General features: G+C 43.5%; 1 protein-coding gene across 2 annotated transcripts in view; it reads left to right on the top strand.

Annotated features, from left to right (window-relative positions):
• The window catches only part of asic1b (acid-sensing (proton-gated) ion channel 1b), a 137,665-nt gene that overhangs the window by 108,674 nt on the left and 12,146 nt on the right, over positions 1 to 16,845 (top strand). For both annotated transcript variants that reach the window (XM_029502026.1, XM_029502025.1), the window contains one exon: positions 12,453 to 12,603. In XM_029502026.1, the coding sequence (XP_029357886.1) occupies positions 12,453 to 12,603 (151 nt within the window). The remainder of the gene's footprint in view (positions 1 to 12,452; positions 12,604 to 16,845) is intronic.

Raw genomic sequence — 16,845 nt, 5'->3', positions numbered from 1 at the left:
TGCAACTATAAAACCCTGACTGCTTCTGCACCTCCACGCCATTTCTCTTCCTTTTCTCCATCATTTACTGCCTCCCTCCCTCTCCCTGTCTCTTTGGCTGCTCCCTTGTGTATGACTTGGCATCAAAAATTCCCAGCAGGAGACAGAAGAGACAGCAGCAACCAAGAGAGGCTGAGAGAATATGGAGATCACAGAAAGCGGGGAAAGAGAGGGGTGGAGTAAAGTACAAAGACGTGTGTGAGGAGATGGAGGAAAGAAGGGAAAATGTAGGGTGTTTACACAAACAAACAGGAAGGGGTTGGCGGGGAGTTGAACTGAACTGACGGTAAGCCGAGAGAAGAGCGACAATGACAGGTACAGTATGTACAGTCAAGTGGATTAAATACATGGCCGTAATGACAAGGGAGGTCTGGAAGGAGGACTGCGTTTGCCTTTTGACATGTAGTTTGACGCTAAATGTGTCAAGATCCAGGGTGGCCAGCTCAGCCCAAATCTGGATCCATGGTAGCAGTCACTCCCTTTGCAGATAAAGGAGGAGCTTTTTCATTCACTTGTAATGTCTCAGTAGCTGCAACCTGAATCCACTGACTAATCTGGCAATGATCTACAATTATCTCTTATCCCAGATTATCCACAAGTAGAGCCATTACAATTAATTTGGATGTACTATATATTTGCATGCAGAGTTGAACAGCAGATTTCTTTTTCACAATCAGACTAAACAGTGCCTCAACCTAATTTCCAAACCCTTCTTTCTACAAATAATTGATGCAATATACAGACTTGCTTATCTTTTCAATAGCCACAGATTTATTACCTTGACAACCAAAAATCCAAGCACGCAGCAGGATGGGTAGTCCAGCGATTAGTGCCATGTTTCACAGTGAATCAAGTTCACCTCCAACCTGCAGGCCTATTCTGCAGTCTCTCTGCCACTCAGTGTCTCTATAAAGGCGCACAAAAAGCCCCCCTGCCAACAATGAAAAAAGAAACAGAAAAATACAAATAAACATACATGCACTATGGCACCCAGCGTCTGCAGGAAAAGAAAGACAAACCCATTTTATGGCATGCCCCATTAATGGTCCCATACAAAAGTCTGCAGTGTCTGGATTATATGTACAATATAGAACAATTTATTATATCATGTATTATTCCCAGCACATCCGCTCAAGCAGGCATTTGTGCGTGTACACCAGAAGCCCTTGGGATAAAAAAAGATAAACATTACAAGTCCATAAAAACATAATGCAAACAGAAAACCCACTAACAATAACGGAGGCAGGTGTCTTCAATATGTTTGGAGGTATATATAATTACAGATCAGAGCTATTTGCCACACAGTTCTCCGATGTACATTATCTTGTAATGTCTGCTGTGTATTTGAATGCTAAAAAAATTTGATAAATAAGAAGACTACATGTAGTCGGCAAAAACTGCATGCAGAAAAAACTTTTTTTGTGCTCATCTGTGCCGCTTTCATTTATCTTCAGTTGGCTTTTAAACATTCACTGCTTCACTAGCCTCACTGTGTGAAGCTGAGGTCTTTCCTCATTTGGAGAAACTGTCAAAGTAAATAATAAAAAAAAAAAAACTGTCTAAAAACAGCCATCTGCTGATAACCTTCATTCACATTAGCTCCTAGCGATGAAGCAACTAATACTCTGTGGTGTTAAATTGCCTGCGATGGAAATTCATGACATCAGTCTGCAATGCATACAGGCATTTGTGAACTGAGAATGTTTCTGTAATTACTTCCCTTTTTGTTTCATTGTAGACTGGTCTGAGCCCCAAAATGTGTCCATAAACTTACCTTGCAGTCAGTGTGTTAACGATAGTCGCCATCATTAAAAGTTTTATGTTCTAAAAATCACTTTCCAGGAGACAGATTGGCACTCAGATGAGGATTGAACTGACAGTGATTATAAAAGGGCCATATGTGCATTCCCTTTTAAAGCAACAGCTGTGGGATGTCTGAACTCATTGTTCTTTGAAAAAATAAGTGTGCAGGCATTTTTATAGAATCATACTTCTGCTATGGAGATACAGCTAGGTTGAAAAATCTATAGCTTTTTAGCCCAAGTCTGTATTTTTCTGTGAGCTAAATTGTTGTTTAAATGGGATTTCTCTTCATTCACTCATAATTCAGAAGAAGGTGTATTTGAACAGAACTTTTTTATGCATTAGTATATTCATAGTGTTTTATTTAATCCAGTATGTAAACATGACATTTATTTATGCCACAGATTCTTAGGTTTTAATAGACTAAATATATTACTCTGAATAAACAACATAATTTGCTTTCACAATGGGCTCATTAGTGAAACTCTCCAACTGCAGTTCCTGAGCAGTGTGTATTTGCTATTCTGTTGTTGTTACACTTGTAGTAGGATTGTGTTTCTCTGTCAAGCAAGTGCATCATTATCCCTTCACCCAGACGGATTAGCTTGTTGCACAGAGTCTCCCTGTTGATGAGCTGGCTGTGGAAACTGAGGTTGAACAAACGCTGCTAAATGCCAGAAGCTCCAGGCTCCATCTCAGGTGAATGCAGATGCACCGCCCACCAAGATTTTACACATATATTCCAAATAATCTAAAATCACACCCTAAAGTTTATTCCTACACTTCAGTTACTTTCAGTTTGTGCAGCACCCTCTTTGGTTTCCCACTTTCACATGCATGTCATCATTCCGTGAATGGCAGTCTGACCACTCATGGGACGACTCTTACATATACAATGATTACACTCAGCTACTGTCACAGATCCACAGTGACGCAGCCAATCCACCGTGATCCCAGCTTAAACATTATTAATTGCACAGGCAGAAGACTCGATTGTCCTCACAATTGACATTATGACGTGCCCGCAGCACAACATCTGGAAGAGTGTGAGAGAGAAAAGTATGAGTAAGCAAGCAATGTTCTGGAAGAACCCTGAAACACAGAGATTAAACTGCTGCTAGATGCCCAATCTCATCTTCTGCTCCCTGAAGTGCTTGAATCTTGTGTCATGTTGACTTTTTATATGCCAACTATGTGACGGTTGGAGTGGAGGTATTATGGTATGCATTGTTTTTTTTCTCAAAACAGCCCATTATCCAAAATAACACCGAAAATTACAATCCACCATCTGAACTTAAATTGTTTTGGCACTTCTTGAAGATGCTTGTCTGTTCGCTGTGGCATTTAAGTCACAGTTCAGCTAAAGATTTGGTTTTGGGACCACAGAGCAGAGACAATCTAACAAAGTGGTGCAATAAAAAGACTTTATTGTATACCGGCAGTCTAAGTTGAATGGGGAGAGTCTTCGGGGAACGTAGGAGGATGTTCAGGTAACTGGTGGGTGGCGTGGCAGGTGATGGTAAAACAGCAGGGAGGCAACAGCACTGGAGCAGGAAACAGAGTCAGACCCAATGGAGAACAAACACAATCAGGCAAAGAGAGGATGGCCAGAGTTTAATTTCACACACAAACTGACTTCTTTTCACAAATTGTGTCACAGTTGAATACACGCTTTGTTTTGCTTATTTGGAGTATTCACCTGAGGCCAATGCGCTTTCATGCCTGTTTTATTTTGAAAGTTCAGCCATTATCCCTGCTTGTCCTGCTTCTTGTTTTCCTGTCTGCAGGCAGGTCTGCGGACCTGCGAACGGCCTGCTGTTTATTCAGGTGGAGGACTCACAAAACTCTTTGTGTCGCTCCACCAAACAGCCCCACTGCTGTGTCCAGGAACTCACATTTAGGTCGTTACCAATGTGCTGTTTAGAAGTGGCTGAACTTAGCTGATGATTAAAGCTCTAAGTATGGCACCTTGTTAAATGAGGTGATTGGAAAAGCAAGTCAAATACTGAAATAATTCATCCATGGAGCGTGCCCTCACCAACCTCAAGCAGCGTTTTGCCAGATTGCAGGCAGGTTGTAATTTCTCTGTTACTACGCAGGATGACAAGACAAAAGTTAACCCCATTCACACTACCTTTCCCCACATGTTCACACCATGTGCTGCTCACTTTGTTCCTCCCAGCAGGCTTTAACTACTCAAACGCAACAAATACCAAAAGTCGGAACGGAGAAAGAATCCAGCCTACGTGCTATCAACTCATGTCAGCCAGTTTTCTTAACACCTGAGTTCCACCAAAATGTGATGCCGTTCTTTCTCCTCTGGCTTTGGATCCACATCATTTAAAATTCAACTGGTGGAACCCTAATGAAAGGGACCAGAGCCTCTACAGCATTACTTTCTATAATACCACGTTCAATTTGAAGGAAGAATCCAATTTGTGAGCCAGGAAGGATTATGCTGCATATGTGTGGGGTTGTCAATTTGTGTATTGTTTGTTGCTTGTGTCCACTGCGCCTCTGTGTGTGTGTGTGTGTGTGTGTGTGTGTGTGTGTGTGTGTGAGAGTGAGTGTTTGATGGTCTTGAAAAGGAAGATAAATGGTCTGTAGCTACTGAAGCCAGTGATTTCATTCAGCAAACAGCACTCTGCTTAGTCTGAAAGGTGTGTGTGTGTGTGTGTGTGTGAGGGAGAGAGGTGGGGGGGTGGAGGTGGACGGAGAGACTCAGATGGAAAAGTGTGAATCAACAGACAGAGGAAAAGTGTAATTACAACACCATTGCACGATTTTCACCAAATCCCTGTCTCTGGGGGATTTCTGCAGACATTCAGACCGACTACTTGAAATTTAGATGAAATGATCTTTTGGACTCAGGTTGCTGCGCACTGGATCTTTCTGCTCAATCTGAATAACTCGGCCAATCCCTCCCTCCCAAACTCAGGGAGCTCATCGCGACTGACAAAATACTCCTCCATCAGAGCCGGAAGCTGCTGCTCGGAGGACCGAGAGGGGCTGAGTTCCCCCTCCCCCCCTTTCTCTCTCTCTCCCTCTCATTCTCTCTCCCCCCTCCCCCTCTGTCTCCCTCTCTCTTTCTCTCTCTCCCCCCTTTCTCTCTTTCTCCCCCTCTCCCTCTCTCTCTCTTGCCCCCTCTCTTTCTCCCTCTCTCCTCCCCCCTCTCTTTCTCTCTCTCTCCCCCTCCCACCCTTTCTCTCTCTCTCCCTCTCATTCTCTCTCCTCCCTCCCCCTCTGTCTCTTTCTCTTCCCTCTCTCTCTCTCCTCCCCCTTCTCTCACCCTTACTCTCTTTCTCTCTCCCCTCTCTCTCTCTCTCCCCCCTCTCCCTCTCTCTCCCCTCTCTCTTTCTCTCCCTCTCTCCCCCCCCCCTCTCTCTCCCCTCTCTCTTTCTCTCCCTCTCCCTCTCTCCTCCCCCCTCTCTTTCTCCCTCTCCCTCTCGCTCTCCCCTCTCTCTTTCTCTCTCTCTCCCCCTCTCCCTTTCTCTCTCTCCTCCCCCCTCTCTTTCTCCCTCTCCCTCTCTCCTCCCCCCCCTCTCTCTCCCCTCTCTCTTTCTCTCTCTCTCCCCCTCTCCCTTTCTCTCTCTCCTCCCCACTCTCTTTCTCCCTCTCCCTCTCTGTCTCCCCCTCTCTCTCTCTCTCCCCTCTCTCTTTCTACCCCCCCTCCTCTCTCTCTATGTGTCTCTCTCTCTCACCCCCACCACCATCTACTCCTCGAAAAAATCAGCAGCAGTCCGGGAGCGCGGAGCTGACTTTCGGCTCCGTCACTGTCTCCACAGCGGGGCCGATGTTGGAAGCGCGCCGCGCGTCAGCGATCCTCCAAAATGTGCCAGAGCGACTCATCTGGATCCAAACCGAGCCCGGGCTCGCTGGCTGAAGCCGGAAAGCTTTTCCTAAAACACACCACCTTGCACGGCTTGAGGCACATCTTCCTCAGCGGCTCCTACCCGCGGAGAGTAGCGTGGCTGCTGGCTTTCCTGGCGGCTCTGGCGCTGCTCTTCACCTGGTCCTCCAACAGAGTCCGGTACCTGCTCTCCTCGCCCGTCTACACCAAGGCGCACATGGTGTACGCCAAGCGGCTGGTGTTCCCCGCCGTCACCATCTGCAACCAGAACCTCCTGTTGCCGCGGCGCATGAAGAAGACGGACATCTTCAGCGCCGGGAGGTGGCTGGGGCTCCTGGGGAGGAACTGGCAGGTCTCTCCGGCTGCCAGAGAAGCGCTCGCCCCTCTGAGGGGCGACGGCGGAGGCAGCGCCAGAGGAGAGCCGCCCTGGTCCCCGCTGTCCCGGATTTTGGACTTCCACCACTTCCTCCCTCCTCCCCGGGAGTCCCAGCCGTCCATGAGACAGCTGCTGGACCGCCTGGGACACCAGCTGGAGGAGATGCTGCTGTACTGCCGGTACCAGGGGGAGCTCTGCGGGCCGCGCAACTTCAGCACCGTGAGTGACCCCAGAGTTTAACCCCCCCATCCACCAACAGGTTGAGGCAGCTTGTTCAGTTATTGGACATGGCCAGAAGTTGAACTGCTTGCACTTTGCTGTGTGATGGTGATGTGTTGGGTGGGCAGATGCCCATCCAGTGACTGTAATTCATTTGTTCGTACACACTGTGCATTCCCCTGCACTGTTGCTTAGTAATGTGCCTCAGAGGTTCAATTAACTCTCCCTCCCTCTTCAGCTCCTGTCTTGGAAATGCCACGGTAATATTTATGCATAGAGTTATGCTGTCCTGTACTTCACAGAGCGTTTACGGTGGTTTATCTTATACATCCATATTACTGCTCTAATATTCCCATAATGTCCTATAATTTCCCTCCACTCAACGCCTGAAATGTGGTGTATTTACATTTCACTCAGCCTTTCTTTCAGTCTTCACTCTTTCTCTCCTTCACATACTTATTTAATCCAAATCTCTTTTTCACCCCACTGTTTGCACCTACAGACACTGCGGATACTAACATTGTATATTTCACACTACATTAATATCAAATGTTTAATAATGAAATTGGAGAAGATCCAGCAAAACTCCAGCAGGCCTTTGCATTCAGTATATTGTCCAAATTGGTCCCCCCCCCCCCCGTCGTCCATCACTGCTGGATCAATGTTTGCACACAATACTATCCTCACCAGAGACCAATCTCACTCTAATGAAGACTTTTGATTCATTTAGCTGCGCTTTACAATGTTCCCCGACTCTGTGACAGAGAACAGTTAGTGCTGGTCTCACTGGTAAACTGCAGCCCCATTGATTGTACTTCATCATCGTGTGGAGAAGAATGTGAAAGCCAGTGTTTGTCTCTTCCCCACCTCATTACCCAAATTTGTTTTCAGTTAAGTAGATTCTTTCTTCTTTGAAACACAGCCTGATTTATTTTTTTTTTCCCTGGGGGGGTGGGGGTTATATTTCCACTTGCAGCGGGCATCAGGCTGCAGGATTATTTTGTTTTGAGGGAAATATATAATTTGAAACTTGCTTGCCTCAGTAGCTCTTGCCTTCAGTCTCAAGCATCAAAACATATGCCCAACTAATGCACCAAAAAGCAGCTTTTTATTTCTTTTATTTATGCAACTGATCTGGAAGCACAAAAGAAGTTATCAGAGTCAAAAACATTTCTTCTCACCAACACCTTCAAAGCCGCTTCATGTTGTATAGTGTATTTTAAAGAGAATATTCACAGATAAACACAATGACTGGGTTTTGGGGATATGATGTATTCATTCATTCATCTTCTACCACTTATCTGTTTCTGGAGCCAGTCCCAGCACACACTGGGCGAGGGTGTTGTACAGCCTGGACATTTCGCCAGTCTATCGCTGGGCCAACATACAGAGACAAACAACCGCTCACACTCAGACCTACGGACAATTTAGAATCACCAGTTAACCCAAACGTGATGGGTAGATGGAGGAAACCCAGGGAAAACATGCAAACTCCTCACAGAAAGGCCCCAGGCCCAGGAACCGAACATGCAACCCTCTTGCTGTGTGCTGCCTGGGTTATGTGGTAGTGTATCGATAATCAATGATAGCCTTGCTTGGCCTCAGGGTGTGGAGATGAGCTGTCGGCATGAGTCAGACCAATAGAATCGGTCACACTTGAGAAGTGATGTGTGGAGGAGGAAGCTGAGTCCGCCTACCTACAAAAGGTTCCAGGTTGTGTGACTTTTCACCAGGCCAGCCCACCCCATGTTGCCGGATGTTTGGTGTAACCGTACATTTTCTCCTCTCCTCATTCGTCCTCCCCTCCATGCATCTGTTTAACCCTTGTTCCGTCTGTGATTAATACCACACACGTGTAATTCTCATTAGGGTGACCTCTTCTCAGGCTCAGACATTGATTTCAGTTACTCTTCCAACGGACAACATACAATCAGCCTCTGCTCCAGTTTTGCACCCTCCTGACTTATTGTGTCTCTCTTAATGGGAAGTCAGACTGAAGGTGGATTTGCTCTCTATTTTTCTTGTCTGGTATATTAGTAGAATTAATACTCTTTTTGCTCTCTTTGTATGAATCTAGATCACATTTGAGAGTAAAATCCTCCCGTCTCTTAAGCCATGCAGCGACTTTGGCTTTGTGGGCTCAACAATATTGGTGCTTTATAAGTAGCAGACCAGACGCTGACTTCAGACATAGATTAATTGGTCTAAACTAGCAAAGTTCTGCAGAGTAAAACTTTGATTGATTTGATTTGATTTGAACTTTGCAGGTTCTGTCTTGTGAGACGGAAATCCACTGTCTCCATTTTATCAGCCAACAGCAGTGTCATTATTTTTAGCAGTCTCATGAAAACGCTCTGCTTTCTGAGGTGAAAACCTTCATTTTTATCCATGTGGTTGTTTTTCTTGAGCTTTTACATCACATTGTCTCCAGCAGTAGATAGTTTTATTAATTGCCACATGACTGTAAATAAAAGTTTTGTTTTCCTTGGACACCTGTAGAATTACTTATCCACTCTTGTGGAGTTATATTTATCCTCAACCTTGGAAACGGCAGTGGGCACAACAGCCTCGCCTCAAGGTCCTGCCTAGCTGCTGTCAATTCTCATCTGCTGCTTGAAAGCTCATTCTGATGGTGTTAAAGTGTTGATTTGAATCTGTGCTGTATTTTTTGTCTGCTGCTTTGTATTGAGCTGTGTTATATTGTAACATATCTTTTGTATTCTCCAACACATCCTCCTCATATAGATGTAGCGTATACAACAATAAAAAGCTGTCACACTTTAGTACCTGCTCATTGGCACTTTAATTTGATGATACTAAATGATTGCCTATTATATGACAGAACAGTGCAATCACAAACGAATCCTGCTTATGTCTGAGCTGACGCAGTGCTGTGTTGTTGAAGCCCAGACATCTTTCAGAGGTTTGTTTTTGTAGCTGTCATAACACACTGCACCTTCGTATTTAACGCTGATCGTGAAATCAGTGGAGAGCAGGGAAAGTGGTTCCATGGCAACTTTAGGGAGCAGCTTGTGCATCTTTGTCACATTGTCATGTGAAGGATAGCTGAGGGCCATCTCAACAGTCTCAGGCTGTCCGTCTGTGAATTATTTATCCAAGAGAGACAGTGACATTTCAACATCCTGCGAGAAGAAGTGAGGGGATGATGTCTCTCTCAGCATTTCTATAGAACAGGTGGAGCCAAATTTAATGTTTGATTTCTGTGTTTACAAGGTACGGAGTGAAGAGGTTCTCTTCTTAAAACCAGCCAGACAAGAAACAACTGGAATTCACCTCAAGGAAAAGCTGCTTAGGAATCACAAACACTTGTCAATCCTTAAATATATTTAGATAACAAGGTTATTAGAAACAACTAAAATGCATGTCTTTGGATGGGGTGAGGAAACCAGAGTACCGAGAGGAATCCCACGCAAGCACATGCAAACTCCACACAGAAAGGCCCCAAGCTGGGGAACCGAACCCATGACTTTCTTATTGTGAAGCAACAGCGCTGACCGCTGTGCTGCCGTGCTGCCTGAATTAACTTCTTTCTTTTCGTAATTAGGGTTTTACACTTCCAGGCAAAAGTTTGGGCAGACCTTCCTATTCATCTGATTTGGAAAGCGCGTCCAAACTTTTGACTGGTAATGTACATGCTACGCAGTCTCTGCCAGAGAAAGCCAAGAAAAGCTGTTTGATAGAAGACACACACGAGTGGAAACCTCAAAGCTACAGAACATCATGAAGACTCCCCAAGGTCACCAACAGCACCCACTGCTGCTGCGCCTCACTCAGTGCAGTCAGCAAAATCTCCTGGTTACCACAGCAACTCTGACTACAGGCCTCCTGCAGCCACTCACCATATTATCAACACATAACACGCAGATGGCAAGCTGGGGTGGCTGGACGCGTCCACGCAGATGCTGTCACACACATTTGCATGCCCATTCAGGTTCTCCTTCTGATGTCTACATGTCACTCTGGCATGCAGACAATAATGAACAGACGCATTCACTTCCACACAATCACGAACGATCTTCTAACTATCTTCTTGATCTGCCAAATGCTTTTCTCATTTTTATGTGAGCAACTGTGCCTCTGCCCTTGAAGGTTTGAATTTGTCTCCTGCAAAATCAGTCTTTGAGAGCTAGAAAGGGTTCAACCTTGGAAAGCTGTTCTGACAAAATGATCTGTTTGAGATTTTTTTTATCAACAAAAAATTTGGTTTATTTGGCTTTTTGGAGGATCCAATATGGGCAGGAATCAGCTTACAATAGTCTGAGGCCAAAAAGCAAGGCCCTTTGCTCCCTGCAGCTTTTGCCCGTTGTTATTATCAGATAATTTGTCTGGCTGATTCAGGGGCCACTGTGATATCTTTAGATTTCCCTTCCTTTACTCTGGGACTAAGATGGATTTCAGAGGGGGGTTATTGATGTTTGTATCCTGCTCTAGAGTCAGTGCACATAGGCAATGACTGTCACTGCCTCTGACTCAGTTTTGCCACTTGAAAGGTCACATCCCATATTGTGGCCGACTATCACGCAGCTTTTTATTACATTTCATCACTTTGTGCCTTAAAGGTTCCTATATAACAATGCCCTGCAAGGGAATCCATCGTGATTCACATACCATTCTTTTCCGCACACTTCGATGCACTGGATTCACATTATACCAACACTGCCTTTGTGAGACTTGGCTGCAACCTTTCCTGCTTTATGTATCTGGTGTTTGTGTCATTTGAACAATTCGTCATGAAGTGCTAATGTCTGACTCATAAATCATCCATGTAATAATCGCCTCCCAGTATGTTTCCAAGGCCCTCACAATGCATTCACAAGATATGTAGCTGCAACATTTTTAAGTATTCTCAGCAGAAAAGAAAGGCTTTTCATGGACTTATTTGTACCGTTATCTGAGCGGAGCCTTATCATCAGTGTATGTTGTGAGCATTGTGTTTAGACAAAGACAGAGTGGAAATACGAGATTTCACTTATTTCTTCTCTGCTGCCATTTTTTCCACTTCTTCAACATGAACCCCTCCTTTGTCTCTCTGTTCCATTTTTCTCCTACAAATGTCACTATATTGAAGGTTAATATTAGGATGCTCTGATGCACGGCTTGCAATCACACTGCTCAACAACAAAGTAGAGACAAAGAAGATTTCATTTTGGATCCTGGCCATGGTTTTCCATTTCCTAATGTCTTAGATTCAATTATGCATCCATTAGTTTACTGGCAATCATATCTTTGCCAGCAGGTCTCAGGCCCACGCTGTGCTCTCCTGTAACTCTTCAGCAGATCTCCAAATCTTGGAATGGCAGAGTGTATGCCTGATCAACCATTAAGGCGGCAATCTTTATCATGTCTGACAGGTACAGTTAGGTTTTTGACCAAAGAGCCCTGTGTTCATTGAAGCCCAAGTTAAATCTGCAGCTAGTGTGTCAAATAGATGAAAGCAGAAGTGGACCATTAAAATGCTCCAGTGTAACAAACTGCCTTCATTATATCACAGAGCAGATGGGAATATGTTAAAACAGGACCAGTGAATGTGTGCTCCACAAATCTTTTCTCAACAAATTATTGAATTCTTCTGTTCCTGATTCATTTAATAATTGCCTCCGCTTTAATAATGGCCTTTGTAAAATGTGAAGCATTCCATTTTTAAAGGGTTAACAACCTGTATCTGTAGCAGGCAAGGACTTCAGAGACTTCAGAGATTTTGAAAGATTTGCCTTGATGCCTAGAGTCACTGGTGTTGTGGTGTATGGGATTTCTCACGCAGAGGAGATCCTACTATGAAATAAAAGCCATGTCAAATTCACTGAAGCATATACTGTATCAGACTGCCCTGAGAGGGGTGAAAGCACAGTTTATTAACAGCATCTCAAAACAAGGACTTCTGAGGTCTGCATTTGACAGCGTAGCAAAGACTGCTAACTGTGAGTGCTGCTTTTGAAACAATCCACTGCTTCTCCCTACTTTTATCTCCACCCCTCAAGGATTACACACATACAGCTAGAAACAGAGGGTTTACCTATGGGTCAATAAATACGTTAGGATGTGGCCTGAGTATTCCTTTTCTTCCAGGTTATGGGATGTGGCAGAAATCACTAAAATCCCTGTCTCTTTTTGTGTGTGTTTTTGTTTTGTTTTGTTTTTTGATAGATTTTCACACGCTACGGAAAATGCTACACCTTTAATTCAGGCAAAGATGGACGACCCCTGTTGGTGACGATGAAGGGTGGAATGGGAAATGGCCTGGAACTGATGCTGGATATCCAGCAGGATGAATACTTGCCTGTATGGGGGGAGACTGGTAAGATTACCTGGAAAATACATCACACCAAACATGCCATCCTCCATTCTGATGACCTCAGCTAAAAGCACAAGATATTGTTTATCTTTGGGCTGAAGTGAGAAATTGAGTTTAAAAAAAGTAATATTTTAAATCAATTAAACACCGAATGGGCCTCTTCGTTTTCAGTGTCGGTGTTCTGAAAAATCTCTGGAGATAAAGTTTTCACAGGGGTTCTTCCCTAATCTCTGAGCTGGAGGCCAGACTGGGCTATATTGTGATCACCACAAACCCATTCAATTCCATTTAGTGTAGTGAACATGTACTTATTTTTGGGCAGATAGACTTTTGTTTTATCTGCAGCAAATTCACACTCAGTAAATTCCCTGAATCATGAAGATCTTCCTAACGTTCCCCTCCACTGTCATTAATCATAAGTAATGATCTGGAACATACCTGCTCGGATCAACTGATTTCAAATACCCTTGCTGTGTCCATGGATAATATCGACAGAGCAATTTAAAGACAGATGGACATTGTGTAAGAGAATAGTACTTCATTGTACTATAATTGCATCACTTGTCACTTCAGGCTTCAATTCCACACGAACAGCCATAGAACCATTTGCTCATTATAAAATCAGCCGGGGCGAGAAGTGCCTCCATTCAGGGTCGACCCCTCATTAACAGAGTTGCGTCTCCTCTGTAACACCCAAAGAGACCTTGCAATTCTGAACTGAGTGCAGCAGCACATGCTGCTGTGTGTTTGTATCAATATTTTATATCTGCTGGAAATGAATGTAAAGAGAGTTGAGTGTGTCCACAGAAACACTGTGCTCACAATCATCATTAAACATGAATTACACAGCAGAGAGCCATGATCTGAATGTTATGTTTAAATACAGAGCTGTTTCCACTCTGCACCTAAATGCCTACAATAATATTAATATTAGATTTGCTTTATGCAAGATTGATAAATAATTTAAGGCTTTTATAAGTGGAGGTTTAGTGAAAGCTAAAGGATGCAGTAAACACAGTGCGTCTGTTATGTACTCAAGTCCCATGCTTTTTATTATTCAGAGTATTTTATTTTATTTTAGCCATATGTCATAATTGTTTATGTAATTGTCTGTAAGGACTGCAATTCAAATCTTCCCAGTAGAGTGGTATGTATTTTTTTTTTTTTATATCTTTCTAACATTCAAGTTTAAAGGGACGACGTGTACGTTTTGCCATCACCACATCACCAATGTTACCATGAAGAGAAAAGAAATGTTGCAAGTCCAACATCACACTTCAGTCCTTGTGCCAAACAAGAGCTGTGTCAGTGGTGGAGAGTGACATCAGCGTTAACTCTTTTTTTTTTTTAGCCTGTCTTTCTGTCATTTCTTCACTCCTACTGAAGTTAGCATGCTGTCTCAGCCTGGACAGCCAGTGTGCCTTTGGGACATAATACTGCACAGAGGACATACTGTAATCTCTTATATTGTCCACTAAATCACATGCCAGGCTGCAGCTCTGGCCATGTGACTGTCACACCATGTAAGGTGGCAGAGATCTTTATTAATACTGTCTGCTTTACGGTAAAATTACTGGAGTAGTAGCAGTAGAGTAGTACTAGTGGAAAAAATATCAGCCGACCATCTCCCCGATTATCACATGTAATTGTTTTTCCCCTTAGACTTGAGATGATTATCTTTGATGGTGTGAGATAAAGATGAGATAAATTGGCTCTCCATCAATCCTATTAAAACAGCATTTATTAATCTGTCTGGATGCCTTACGGTGTATAATGTGCCATTAGAACACCTGGGGCCTCATTTGTCAAAATGTGGGTAAAGCATGTCTAAAATGCGTGTGTAAGAATTACCTCTAAGAACAATTAAATGGTGTTTATCAAACATGTGCATGCACATAGTGAACAGTGATGAATCGCCCATGTTCTCCATCTATCGGGTTGTGAACGTAATTTACATGAAGTATCAACCCCCAGAAAGCAAACCCACCTCCCAGTATCCTAAACATAGAGTCACTTGTGGACTAAAGTATCAAATGCAACTGATTAATTAACAAGCAGTCAATTCAGAGAGTATTCCCTTTTTTCACATTTTCTTATGTGGAAGATTTCAGCTAAAATCCCCCCAAAATTCTCTTTACCCTCAGCGATCTAGACAAAACACACAATGACAAAATGAACTTCATTGGACTTCACCTGTGGTAAGTTCAGTTGAGTGGAACTGTCTATATGAGATATGAGATCTGATAGCTGACAATGAATATCACCGCTGAAGCCAAGCCAAGAGTAAAGAGCTTCCGGCAGAGCTCAGAGATGGAGGCTCAGATCTGGGGTAGGGTCTAAAAACATTTCTGCTGTACTGAAGCTCCCCAAGGGCACAGTGGTTTGTGTAATTCTTAAAGGGAAGAAGTCACCTTTAGATTGCAAAATGTCGAACTTCCTCTCCTTAAATGTTTCGAGGCTGAGAACCTGACAGCAGCAATCATCAGGAGAAACGATGCTAAACCTTGGACTTTCAGTTGAGACTATTGTGACGGGATTTCTGCAGGATTCATTAATCTTTATTCAGATTTCAAATTGAGATTACATTTTTGCTCTAAATTAGCTTTGTAGTTGTTGCTTTCTTAACTGTTTCAGCAGAGAAAGTAGAACAGACGTAGTTCAATCAGTCAAAAATACCAGTTCAGTTGATCACAGTACTGTACAACTGATAATGTCATGAACAGATGACAGATGCTCATTTTTACATGAATGATTCCTTGTAATGTGTAATGTTACTTGAGATTATGTCTGCGTATTGTTCACTGTTTCTTGGCAAGCTGATTAATTCCTTCATCTTGTTGTGAGGCCGCAAACACACACCGCAAACCAGTATGTTTATTGGCAAGTTTCTAAATGTATATGCCTCTTTAAGCATAAGAAGAAAACGATAAATCTAGTTCTAGTTCCGCGCAGTAGAAAAAAAAAAAACCTGAAATATTCATCTATCTATTTTTATGCCCACTTATCCTCGATGGGGTTGCAAAGAGCTCTAGTATATGTCCCAGCATGCATTAGGTGAAAGACAGGTTACATTAGCAACAGGATGCCAGCACATGAAAGTGTCAGTCTAACACCTATGAACACTATGAACACACCTACGGGGAATTGAGAGTCTTAGCCTCACCTGACCTGCTTATCTCGGGGCTGTGGGAGGAAATGTTAGCTCTCAAAGGAAAGTCAGGCAAGACCCAGGGAGAGCACACAAACGTCACACAGGAACCAGACTGGTTTACAGATCACCCCTGAGCCCCCTTTTCCTGCTTTAGTGAGGGTGAAATCATTGTTAAAACAGGCAGATGCAAGAGAACTCCAAGAAAATGTGTGTTGGTGATTCTGACAGGGTGTTAAAAACCTACATTGCTTCTAATGACAGCTGTGTTACGGAGCTTGCTGGGAAATAGTTGAATACCTCATCCATTCACAGCAAACCAAAGATAGTGAAATAAATTGGAGACAGCTAAACAAGCTTGTATAGTGTCGAGTGTGATAGAGCTTCATTTTCAATCAAATTCAAAATTTATTCTACCCATTGTTTCAGGATGGCAGATGGTCGTGATATGGCCACTTTGCAAGCAGGGGCTCAGGTCTACTTATGTATTTGTGAGTCTCCGAGCCTTGGGCATCTTTATTAACAACAGCGGGAACGTCTCAGTAGAGCAATACGTAACAGTTAAAGTCTGACACTTTGTTGAAGCTGAATTCCAGTCGCATCCCGGAGCTCCTTAATAGAAAACAGTGAGAACGCCTGGCACATAGAAGACGATACCGAGTGACAACCGAGGAGAAAGGCAGCAGGAAATAGACAACCCACCTTAAACCCCAGCCCGTGCTCTAAGGAACTCAATCTTTTGAATCCAGCCTGTCATCGCTGTGATAAGCAATGCCAGCTCGCTGCAAATGTTATATAAATATGTTTGCACGAGAATAGATTGAGCCACCACGACATTATGATGTTCCCCAGATCACAGTGTCAGAGAGGCCCATCTGCTTCATTTAAAATCTATACAGCAGAGTGCTGCAGTGAAGAAGGCTGTCAGCTGTATGGATTTTCCTTTTATCCTCACCATCATTTATTTATCAATTCATCCATTTACTCACTCCATTGTAGTAAATAAGTCTCCTGTGGGGAAGCTATTGTCATCAATTGCTTGTCTTGCCTCTGCTTATGAAGTCTTATTTCCTTTATCATTTCACTCCTCTTGCCGG

The sequence above is a fragment of the Echeneis naucrates genome, chromosome 5 (genome assembly GCF_900963305.1).
Source record: "Echeneis naucrates chromosome 5, fEcheNa1.1, whole genome shotgun sequence".
Taxonomy (NCBI): Eukaryota; Metazoa; Chordata; class Actinopteri; order Carangiformes; family Echeneidae; genus Echeneis; species Echeneis naucrates.
Note: the sequence above shows the minus strand (reverse complement) of the source record. Positions and strands in the feature narration are given on the sequence as shown.